This window comes from Rhinoraja longicauda, chromosome 22, assembly GCF_053455715.1.
Source record: "Rhinoraja longicauda isolate Sanriku21f chromosome 22, sRhiLon1.1, whole genome shotgun sequence".
NCBI classification, from domain to species: Eukaryota; Metazoa; Chordata; class Chondrichthyes; order Rajiformes; family Arhynchobatidae; genus Rhinoraja; species Rhinoraja longicauda.
In genome coordinates, this window is record NC_135974.1 from 33,216,987 (window position 1) to 33,229,780 (window position 12,794).

The following is a 12,794-nucleotide window of genomic DNA, read 5'->3' on the forward strand; positions in this document are numbered from 1 at the left end:
GGTTGTGGAAGGATGATTCAGTTGCCTGATAACAGCTGGGACCTTCCATGTGAACAACCTGACTTTGTAATGTCCACCCTTAAATGTACACTTTAGACTTCAGAGACCCAGCGTGGAAACAGGCCCTTCGGCCCACCGAGTCCGTGCCGACCAGCGATCATCCCGTACCCTAGCACTATCCTAAACACTAGGGACAATTAAAACTTTACACTAGCCAATTAATCTACAAACCTGCACGTCTTTGGAGTGTGGGAGGAAACCGGAGCACCTGAAGGAAACCCACGCAGTCACAGGTAGAACAGACAAACTCCGTACAGACGGCACCCGTACTCAGGATCAAATCTAGGTCTCTGGCATTGTAAGGCAGCAACTCTGCCGCTGTGCTACTGTGGCGCCCTCAAATAAGGTGTTAGGTAATTATGACCAAGCAGCTATTTAAACCTTCAGGGTCATGGATATTAATGTTATCGTTAAACAAAATACAGAACTTCTTTGCTGTTGTTTTCAAAGACTGGATGCCAAAATTCTAACTTTGTAAAAATAAGTGTTGTTGATAAATGACTTTGTACTGAAGCTGTGCGACCATTAGCGAAGCATCTGTGGAACGACAGAGCAGCTGGCAGGTCGAACCGCTGCCTCGCAGGGCCAGAGACCCAGGTTCGATCCCCACCTCAGGTGCTGTGTGTGGGAAGTTTGCAAAAAATTTCCTGGTACCGTGTGGGTCTCCTCCGGTTTCCTCCCACATCCCAAAGACATTTGAAGGTTGCTCGGTCTCTGGAAGGTACCCCATGTGTGTAGGGAGTGGATGCGAAAGTGGGATAACATAGGAATTCTCTGCCACAGAAGGCAGTGGAGGCCAATTCACTGGATGTTTTCAAGAGAGAGTTAGATATAGCTCTTAGGGCTAACGGAATCAAGGGATTTGGGGTGAAAGCAGGAACAGGGTACTGATTTTGGATGATCAGCCATGATCATATTGAATGGCGGTGCTGACTCGAAGGGCTCAATGGCCTCCTCCTGCACCTATTTTCTATGTTTCTAACCAGTGTGAACGTGTGATTGATGGCCGACGTGGACTCGATGGGCCGAAGGGCCTGTTTCCACACTGCATCGTTCAATCAATTAATCTATGGAAAATATCACATGCTGAGAACCATTTGAAGGGTAGGAGCTGTGCCAATAGTTTCCGCTGATGTCCAGTGAGTCAGCAACATTCATTCACTGCCGTAAGATAATCGGCACCTAGTTTGTTTCAAGGGTGGAGAGGGAATGTGAAGGCAGAGCAGATCAGAAAACTGTAAGGAGATATTGTGTGTGGTCGTGAGCTGGAGTATTATCATTAGAAGCTCAGCATTGACAGCAGAAGCTGGAAGGTCACAACAAGGTCACTAAGGGAAGACATTCTACTTATTCAATAATTATACAAATCAGTAAAACCTGCAAGTCACTCAGCTAACATTCAGGAATGCACAACATAGAAACATAGAAAATAGGTGCAGGAGGAGGCCATTCGGCCCTTCGAGCCAGCACCGCCATTCATTGTGATCATGGCTGATCTTCCCCTATCAATACCCCATGCCTGCCTTCTCCCCATATCCCTTGATTCCACTAGCCCCTAGAGCTCTATCTAACTCTCTCTTAAATCCATCCAGTGATTTCGCTTCCACTGCCCTCTGTGGCAGAGAATTCCACAAATTTACAGCTCTCTGGGTGAAAAAGTTTTTTCTCACCTCAGTTTTAAATGGCCTGCCCTTTATTCGAAGACTGTGGCCCCTGGTTCTGGACTCCCCCAACATTGGGAACGTTTTTCCTGCATCTAGCTTGTCCAGTCCTTTTATAATTTTATTTGTCTCTTTAAGATCCCCTCTCATCCTTCTAAACTCCAGTGAATACAAGCCCAGTCTTTTCAATCTTTCCTCATATGACAGTCCCGCCATCCCAGGAACATAACATAGGAATTTTCTGCCACAAAAGGCAATGGAGGCCAATTCACTGGATGTTTTCAAGAGAGAGTTCGATATAGCTCTTCGGGCTAATGGAATCAAGGGACTTGGGGTGAAAGCAGGAACAGGATACTGATTTTGGATGATCAGCCATGATTATATTGAATGGCGGTGCTGGCTCGAAGCGCTGAATGACCTCTTCCTGCACCTATTTTCTATGTTTCTAACTAGTGTGAACGTGTGATTCATGGTCGACGTGGACTCGATGGGCCGAAGGGCCTGTTTCCACGCTGCATCATTCAATCAATTAATCTATGGAAAATATCACACGCTGAGAACCATTTGAAGGGTAGGAGCTCTGCCAATAGTTTCCGCTGATGTCCAGTGAGTCAGCAACATTCATTCACTGCCGTAAGATAATCGGCACCTAGTTTGTTTCAAGGGTGGAGAGGGAATGTGAAGGCAGAGCAGATCAGAAAACTGTAAGGAGATATTGTGTGTGGCCGTGAGCTGCAGTATTATCAGTAGAAGCTCAGCATTGACAGCAGAAGCTGGAAGGTCACAACAAGGTCACTAAGGGAAGACATTCTACTTATTCAATAATTATACAAATCAGTAAAACCTGCAAGTCACTCAGCTAACATTCAGGAATGCACAACATAGAAACATAGAAAATAGGTGCAGGAGGAGGCCATTCGGCCCTTCGAGCCAGCACCGCCATTCATTGTGATTATGGCTGATCTTCCCCAATCAATACCCCATGCCTGCCTTCTCCCCATATCCCTTGATTCCACTAGCCCCTAGAGCTCTATCTAACTCTCTCTTACATCCATCCAGTGATTTCGCTTCCACTGCCCTCTGTGGCAGAGAATACCACAAATTCACAACTCTCTGGGTGAAAAAGTTTTTTCTCACCTTAGTTTTAAATGGCCTGCCCTTTATTCTAAGACAGTGGCCCCTGGTTCTGGACTCACCCAACATTGGGAACATTTTTCCTGCATCTAGCTTGTCCAGTCCTTTTATAATTTTATATGTTTCTATAAGATCCTTGGGGGTAGCACGGTGGCACAGCGGGTAGAGCTGCTGCCTCACAGCGCCAGAGACCCGGGTTCGATCCTGACTACGGGTGCTGTCCGTACGGAGTTTTTTACGTTCTCCCCGTGACCTGCGTGGCTTTTCTCCCGGTGCTCTGGTTTCTCCAAAGACGTGCAGGTTTGCAAGTTAATTGGCTTGGTGTAACAGTAAATTGTCCCAATAGACAATAGACAACAGGTGCAGGAGGAGGACATTCGGCCCTTCGAGCCAGCACCGCCATTCAATGTGATCATGGCTGATCATTCTCAATCAGTACCCCGTTCCTGCCTTCTCCCCATACCCCCCGACTCCGCTATCCTTAAGAGCTCTATCTAGCTCTCTCTTGAATGCATTCAGAGAATTGGCCTCCACTGCCTTCTGAGGCAGAGAATTCCACAGATTCACAACTCTCTGACTGAAAAAGCTTTTCCTCATCTCAGTTCTAAATGGCCTACCCTTTATTCTTAAACTGTGTGGCCCCTGGTTCTGGACTCCCCCAACATTAGGAACATCCCGAGTGTGTGCAGGATAGTGTTAGTGTGCGGGGGATGGCTGGTCGGCACGGACTCGGTGGGCTGAAGGGCCTGTTTCTGCATTGTATCTCTAAACTATAGTAAACTAAACTAAAAGTTAATTTATTCTTGCAATTGGAGTGCAAGATATTTCACTCTGAAAGTTCAGGTAAAAATTCTGCCCCATTGAAAACTGAGTTTAGTTAGTTTGGGTTCTCGATCTGTCAACATCGTTCATATTTTTATTTAAACTCCCTTCCCAATATTAGCTAAGTTCACACTCGGTAACTGGCGTACATTCACTGCCCCATCCACTCACCTGAAGGCAGGCGGGTCCACCCACTTTATCCCACAAAGCTTACTTCCAGCCACAACTTTACACAAGGAAATAACATTAAGATGCTCTGTTGTCCAATAAAGTAACTCTGTGTCATTCTTCTGTCTTGTTGTAACTTGCTTCTGAAACCCCTAAGGGGTGTTCTTTTTTACCCACAGTTTTACAGAGGTGCTGCCTGAACCGCTGAGTCACACCAGCATTTTGTGTCTGACTTGGTATTATGTTCAGCACGGACATTGTGGGCCGAAGAGCCTGTTCCTGTGCTGCACTGTTCTATGAGAGGGGATCTTTGAGAGAGACGTATAAAATTATAAAAAGGACTGGACAAGCTAGATGCAGGAAAAATGTTCCCAATGCTGGGGGAGTCCCGAACCAGGGGACACAGACCAAGAATAAAGGGGAGGCCATTTAAAACTGAGGTGAGAAAAAAACTTTTTCACCCAGACAGTTGTGAATTTGTGGAATTCTCTGCCACAGAGGGCAGTGGAAGCCAAATCACTGGATTAATTTAAAAGAGAGTTAGACAGAGCTCTAGGGGCTAGTGGAATTAAGGGATATGGGGAGAAGGCAGGCACGGGTTACTGATTGTGAATGATCAGCCATGATCACAATGAATGGCGGTGCTGGCTCGAAGAGCCGAATGGCCTCCTCCTGCACCTATTTTCTATGTTTCTGTGTTCTGTGGTTAACAAAGAACAGCCTGACATGCATGAAGGGACTGATCTTTCCTGAGAGTTCAGGCCCAGTGTTTAACAGAAATACTTCTGGACAAAGATAACATTGGCTCCAACACAAGACTTTGTACAATTTGTGATTAGCCTGCTTGTCTCCTCTGTGGAAGTATTTTAGTTGAATCGCTTCCATTTATATTGTATCAGGGCCTCAGTGGCTCAGGAGCAACTACTACAAGCTGCAAGGAATGCAAACTTACTGTTAATGTTTTCTTTAAGTAAGGTGCTCCAGGTGAGAGGAGTTCTTCATTAGTGACTGGTTTCTTCAACACTACAACAGTTAACACCAGTGAGTGTTTGCACAAAGCATGCCTACATTTTACAAACTAGTAAAAGGACATTACGCAAGAAATCCTCTGAGCCCTGTTCTGGCCGTGAGTTATCATCTGCGGGAAGGGTGAATTAAAGGTCAGTACAGTTACAGAATCGATTGGCTTGTAGTTTAGTTTAGAGATACAGCGCGGAAACAAGCCCTTCGGCCCACCGAGTCCACGCCGGCCAGCAATACACACACACGCACGCACGCACGCACGCACGCACACACACACACACACACACGGGGGGGGGGGCTTACAATTACACCAAGCCAATTAACCTACAAACCTGTACGTCTTTGGAGTGTGGGAGGAAACCCCGAGAAAGATCTCGGAGAAAACCCACGCAGGTCACGGGGAGAACGTACAAACTCCATACAGACAGCACCCGTAGTCAGGATCGAACCCGGGTCTCGGGCGCTGTGAGGCAGCAACTCTACCGCTGCGCCAAGGTGCCACCATTTTTAGAAGATAAGAATTTCAAGCAAGAGTCCCTAAAGGGAGTGCAGGATACTGTGGCAGTTTAATTGTTTGAGGGAAATGTTGTAGGACCCAGAATAACGACATCAACTCTCCTGCACACACAACACCCAATCAAACCGGCCGACCGGACCCATGCTGAAGCTGGTTGATGTTTGTGTGCAGGAAGGAACTGCAGATGCTGGCTTTCACCGAAGATAGACACAACATGCTGGAGTAACTCAGCGGGGACACCCAGCACCTCTGGAGAGAATGGAATGAGCGACGTTTCGGTCGAGACCCTTCCTCAGAGTTACCAGAGGGGTAACGTTTTTTTGCACACAGGGTGGTGGCCCGAGCCCAGGTGCTGTCTGAACATCTCGACCCGAAACGTCGCCCGTTCCTTCTCTCCAGAGATGCCGCCTGTCCCGCTGAGTTACTCCAGCAGTTTGTGTCTACGACTGTGGTTGATGTTTAACTTGGCAAAGGAGACGTGTGTCATTGAAATGCCTTCCACTGCCTGCGGCTTGTCATTTACATTCACAACAAGTAGGGCCGTGAAAATCAGCTGATGCACACCACCCACCACTTGCCAATTTTAGACCCAAGTTAAAAATTAGCACCCACCTCCTGCGTAGCTATTGTTTTAAGCAGTGGGCACTGAGATTTGAATTTTACTGCCTGTGAAAGAAGTATAGTAAACTGGTTTTTAGTACAGTGCAGGAAGCAACAGCAGATGCTGGTTTATACCGAAGATAGACACAAAGTGCTGGAATATCTCACGCAGGCCGGAACTGTTCTTCAGACTGAAAGTTAGATGCTACCTGACCTGCTGAGTTACTCCAGCACTTTGTGTCTGACTTTTGTAACACAAGCATGCATATATAGTCAGAGGGTGGTGAATCTGTGGAGTTCATTGCCACAGACGGCTGTGGAGGCCAAGTCAATGGGTATTTTCAAGGCGGAGATCAACAGATTCTTGATTATTATGGGCATCAGGGGAAATGGGGTGAAGGCAGGAGAATGGGGTTGTGAAGGAAAGATAGATCAGCCATGATGCAATGGCGGAGTGGACTTGAGGGGCCGAATGGCCTAATTCTGCTCCTAGGGCTTATGAACTTAAGAGATACGCGTGTTGTTGATCTTCCTGTTGAGGAGAGAGTTGTTGCTGCCCCACATGTTTGACTACAAGCAGCAGTCCACACAGGGGACTCCAATTTTATAGTGAATGTTGAACTCTTGGCTTCCTGGGTCCCACATCAGTGTGGTCCAAACATGGTGATGATCTTTTCCCTGGGCAAGTCCTTTCTTTGATAGGACTTACAGGGAGCACAATTTCCTACCAAAGAGTCTCACTTGTGGATGGTCGAAACAAATAACAACACAGGAATGATCCTGGGGATCACTGGGTGAATGGATGATGAAAGTTTGATGGATCTGAGCCTCTGCTTGCTGGAGTCGAGAAGGATGAGAGGGGATCTCACTGAAACGTACAGTAGTGAAAGGCCTGGATAGAGTGGATGTCGTAGAGTCATGGAGTCATGGAAACATACAGTGTGGAAACAGGCCCTTTGGCCCAACTTGCCCACACCAGCCACCATGTCCCAGCTACACTAGTCCCACCTGCCTGCATTTGGCCCATATCCCTCAAAACCTGTCCTATCCATGTACCTGTCTAACTGTTTCATAAACGTTGGGATAGTCCCTGTCTCAACTACCTCCCCTGACAGCTCGTTCCATACGCCCACCACCCTTTGTGTAAAAAAGTAACCCCTCAGATTCCAATCAAATCTTTTCCCCTTCACCTTAAACCTATGTCCTCTGGTCCTCGATTCCCAAACTCTGGGCAAGAGACTCTGTGCATCTACCCGATCTATTCCTCTCGTGATTTTTATACATCTCAATAAGATCACCTCTCATCCTCCTGCGCTCCAAGGAATAGAGTCCCAGCCTACTCAACCTGACGTGGAGAGGATGTTTCCAGATATAAATTGAACAATTCAGCTTTACACCATGGAATTAAAAATTCTTAAACAGCAATCTCTACCTTTGATCACCAAGTTATATATTATGTTCCGGTTATGTTTTGATCACCAAGTTATATATTATGTTTCCTCGAGAGACAGAAATGCTTTATTTCTGTTAGTTATTAAAACGGGTTACTTAGAAAATATTTCCAGTGAGATATGACATTGTGGGGATTACAGAGATGTGGCTGCAGGAGGATCGGGCCTGGGAACTTAATATTCAGGGTTATACATCCTATAGAAAGGACAGGCAGGTGGGCAGAGGCGGTGGGGTAGCTCTGCTGGTGAGGGATGAAGTTCAGCCCCTTGCGAGGGAAGACATAGGGACTGACGAGGTAGAGTCACTGTGGATTGAGTTAAGGAATTGTAAAGGCAAGAAGACACTAATTGGTGTTATCTACAGACCCCCAAATAGTAGCCCGAATGTAGGGTGTAAGATGCAGCAGGAGTTAAAACTGGCATGTAAGACAGGTAATGCCACTGTGGTGATGAGCCATTTCAATATGCAGGTAGACTGGGAAAATCAGTTTGGTTCTGGACCCCAATAAAGAGAGTTTGTAGAGTGCCTCCGAGATGGATTCTTAGAGCAGCTTGTAATGGAGCCTACCAGAGAAAAGGCAATTCTGGATTTAGTGTTGTCCAATGAACCAGATTTGATAAAGAGAACTCGAGATAAAGGAACCGCTTGGAGGTAGTGACCATAATATGATTAGTTTTAATCTGCAATTTGAGAAGGAGAAGGTTAAATCAGAAGTGTCAGTGTTGCAGTTGAACAAAGGGGACTTTGAAGGCATGAGAGAGGAGCTGGCCAAGGTAGACTGGAAAGGGATCCTAGCAGGAATGATGGTGGAACAGCAATGGCAGGAATTTCTGGGCCTAATCCGGAAGATGCAGGATCATTTCATTCCAAAAAGGAAGAAAGATTTTAAGGGGAGTAGGAGGCAACCGTGGCTGACAAGGGATGGAAGTTAGGGATGGAATAAAACTAAAAGAAAAGATGTATAACACAGCAAAGAGTAGCCGGAAGCCAGAGGATTGGGAAACGTTCACAGGACAACAGAAGGTAACAAAACAGGCAACACGGGCTGAAAAGATGAAGTACGAGAGGAAACTGGCCAAGAATAAAGAAGGACAGTTAAAGCTTATTTCGATATGTTAAGAGAAAAAGAGTAGCAAAGTCAAATATGACTGGACAAGCTAGATGCAGGAAAAATGTTCCCAATGTTGGGCGAGTCCATAACCAGGGGCCACAGTCTTAGAATAAAGGGGAGGCCATTTAAAACTGAGGTGAGAAAACACTTTTTCACCCAGAGAGTGTGGATTTGTGGAATTCTCTGCCATAGAGGGCAGTGGAAGTCAAATCACTGGATGGACTTAAGAGAGAGATAGAGCTCTAGGGGCTAGTGGAATCAAGGGATATGGGGAGAAGGCAGGCATGGGTTATTGATTGCGGATGATCAGCCATGATCACAATGAATGGCGGTGTGTACAGGCTCGAAGGGCCGATTGGCCTCCTCCTGCACCTATTTTCTATGTTTCTATGTTTCTATGAACTCAGTTTCACTATTTTTGTTAATTGGCTTTGAGTTAAACTAAATCAATTTACCTCAGAATCTCTTGTATTTAACTTGGTGCTACAGTGAGCTTGGAGTTTAATTCCATGCATTAAATCTTGTAGAAGGGATCAAAAATTACAACTTGGACCAAGTCGAACAAAGACTGGAGATGGGGGAACGAGAATAAGGACAGAGTTGTCTAATGAATAACTATTTACGGCAATAACCAACTACGTTAGTCCAAAACAGCATGCAGAGGCGTATTACTGGGTAAGCATGACTGGTTGAAATGTTGCCCTTGTCCAACGTAGAAGGTATTTGAATCCGCAATGTTAATTAATATCCATGAAACATTTCACAACTTTTGAAGGACTAAACAGACAACAACACAACAATGATCCTGGGCGACTGTATGGTGGGCCTTTAATGGCTGGAGTTCACAAGGATGAGGGGGGACCTCATTGAAACCAGCCGATTAATGCAAGGCCTGCTTACAGTGGATGCGGAGAGGATGTTTCCACTAGTGGGAGAGTCTAGACCAGAGGGCGCAGCCTCAGAATAAAAGGACGTACCTTTAGAATGAAGATGAGGAAGAATTTCTATAGATAGAGGGTGGTGAATCTGTGGAATCCATTGCCACGGCTGGCTGTGGAGGCCATGTCATTGGGTATTTATAAAGCAGAGATAGAAAGCTTCTCGATTAGGAAGGGCATCAAAGGTTAGTTTAGTTTATCGTCACGTGTACAGTGAAACAGTACAGTGAGCTACAGTGAAAAGCTTTCGTTGCGTGCTAACCAGTCAGCGGAAAGACAATACATGATTACAATCGAGCCATTCACAGTGTACAGATACATGATAAAGGGGATAGACAATAGACAGTAGGCAATAGGTGCAGGAGTAGGCCATTCGGCCCTTCGAGCCAGCACCTCCATTCAATGTGATCATGGCTGATCATTCACAATCAGTACCCCGTTCCTGCCCTCTCCCCATACCCCCTGACTCCGCTATCATTAACAGCTCTATCTAGCTCTCTCTTGAAAGCATCCAGAGGATTGGCCTCCACTACCTTCTGAGGCAGAGAATTCCACAGATTCACAACTCTCTGAGTGAAAAAGTTTTTCCTCATCTCCGTTCTAAATAGCCTACCCCTTATTCTTAAACTGTGGCCCCTGGTTCTGGGCAAGATAAAGCCAATAGAGTCCGATCAAAGATAGTCCGAGAGTCACCAATGAGGTAGATTGTAGTTCAGGATCGCACTCTGGTTGTGGTAGGTTGGTTCAGTTGCCTGATATGGGGACAAGGCAGGAACATGGGGTCGAGAGAGAAAAATTGATCAGCCATGATTGGTGGCGGAGTAGACTCAATGGGCCGAATGGGTTAATTCTGCTCCAATGACTTATGGTCTGATGGTCTTATAACCTCTACCACAGGCACAGCTCAAAACAGATTAACACTAACTTGGGTGAGTGTTAAATATGTAGCTACAACATAAATGACGTAGGCCAGTAAGATTAGCAATGATAAGAAAGGTTCACGGATTAGGCGGTGGTCTGATTTAGTTTAGTTTAGTTTAGTTTAGTGGTACACCATAGAAACAGGTCCTTCATCCCACCAAGTCCGCGCCGACCAGAGACCACCCATACACCAGTTCTATCCCACACACCCGTAGAAACCCCACGTGGTCATGGGGAGAAGGTCCAAACTCTGTACAGACAGCACCTGTAATCAGGATCGAACCCGGGTCTCTGGCGCTGGGAGGCAGCAACTCTACCGCTGTGCCAGAGATAATCATTTTATTGTGCTTTTACCAGAAATAATAATTGATTAGACAGCCCTGTTCCTCTCACTTACAGCCTCTGTTTGGTGTGCCCCAGTCTAAAAGCATTTGAACAGGTAGATGGAGAGGAAAGGCTAAGAAGGATATGTGCCAAACGCAGCCAAATAAGACTATCTTTGATGAGGCATCTTGGTAGGTATGGGAGAGTTAGGCCAAAAAGCCTGTTTCAGTGCTGTAGACAATGACTTAATATGACACAATATACGATAGAACTTTATTTATCCGAGGAGGGAAATTGATCTGTCAACAGTCATAAAACACAAGATACGTGGAACATGAAATTAATGGTTTGAGCTGTGAATACTGTGGAAGTTTTGTTATTTACTTAGATGGTCAATGGTTTGTGAAATATTTTATGGCTATTTATTAACAGGAAGTTTTCAGAAAATTACTATTTTGCATTGAAACAAACTTGTGATCATTTACGCCTTAGTCGTTAATAAGTGGCTGCAGGTCATTTTGGAGTTGGGGAGTTGGCTTTTACCAGAAATAATAATTTATTAGACAGCCCTGTCCTTGTTCATCTCCCTCTCACCTCCAGCCTCTGTCTGGTGTGATCCAGGTAGCCATTTTATCACAAGTCATAAATGTTTAAACATTTGTAGACTTTAGACATACAGTGGGGAAACAGGCCCTTCGGCCCACCGAGTCCGCGCCGGCCAGCGATCATCGCACACTTACACTCAAAGATACTAGAGGAACAAGATAGACCACTCGACCCTAAAAACTGTAGTACGCCAAGGCGCCATTTTGGTAGGCAGAAACTTGCAGAAACATTTTAAAAGGAAAATAACAAAAATCTGTGAATTGATAGATGAGATATATTCTGCATTTTTATGGTATCATCACGAATACTGATCCCCCAAAACACTGATTACACTGCGAGAGGCATAGCGAACGGTGGATTTTGCTTACTAAAATGGCGCCTTTGCGTACTCCACTTCAGTATAGGCGATTTCATCGGAGTGGTCCATCTTGTTCCTCTAGTATCTTTGCTTACACTATCCTACACACACCTGAGACAATTTACAATTTTATGAAGCCAATTCGCCAACAAACCTATACGTCTTTGCAGTGCGGGAGGAAACCAGAGCTCCCGGTCAAAACCCACGCAGGTCACGGGGAGAACGTGCAAACTCCGTACAGACAGCACCCGTCATCATCAGCATCGTGTGATCGTCCAAGCACGGGTCCTCAACACTTGTCACAAGCAAGGACTGTTAAACAGCTCACCCACCATCAGTCTGGTTACCATGACAACCAGCCCGCCCAGCCAGAACAAACAGCGAAGGACAGGCACAAGCCTGCCGATTGCCAACACCCATTAACCTTCCAGCTATCACCCGGTGGAGTTCTGACAAGAGTACATCAGAAGGACAAGGACCAATGAACGAAAGACTGTTGGCCAGTGTGGGCAAGTAGGGCCTGTTTCCACACTCTAAGACTCTTTGCCCAAGGGCCTGTTTCCACGCTGTAAGACTCTATGCTGAATGCTCTGTTTCCATGCTGTAAGACTATGCCAAAGGCCCTGTTATAGACAATAGACGCTGTAAGGGATTGTTTCCACGCTGTAAGACTCTATGCTGAATGCTCTGTTTCCATGCTGTAAGACTATGCCAAAGGCCCTGTTATAGACAATAGACGCTGTAAGACTCTATGCCGAAGGGCTTGTTTCCACACTCTAAAACTCTATGACAATAAACAATAGACAATAGGTGCAGGAGGAGGCCATTCGGCCCTTAGAGCCAGCACCGCCATTCAATGTGATCATGGCTGATCATTCTCATGATCTTTATGCGGAGGGACCTGTTTCCACGCTGTAAGACTCCATGACTCTATGACTGGGGTGATAGCAGCACTTGGTGGCTTTGAACCTGTAATTGTGCCTTGGACCCTACAATGAACGAGCCATCTTTGACCGTGAGGATCTCAACAAATAAACTCAGCAGAGTTTGAGGAGGAGAATGTCGTGGTGGCAGGGGATGATATGCCTTGAGCTAAACT

At 45.9% G+C, this 12,794-nt stretch overlaps 1 protein-coding gene across 3 annotated transcripts in view; it reads right to left on the reverse strand.

Annotated features, from left to right (window-relative positions):
- The window catches only part of LOC144604541 (DEP domain-containing mTOR-interacting protein-like), a 56,407-nt gene that overhangs the window by 12,892 nt on the left and 30,721 nt on the right, over window positions 1-12,794 (reverse strand). For 2 of the 3 annotated variants that reach the window (XM_078419074.1, XM_078419073.1), the window contains one exon: window positions 4,798-4,868. In XM_078419074.1, the coding sequence (XP_078275200.1) occupies window positions 4,798-4,868 (71 nt within the window). The other variant, XM_078419075.1, reaches the window with a different exon arrangement.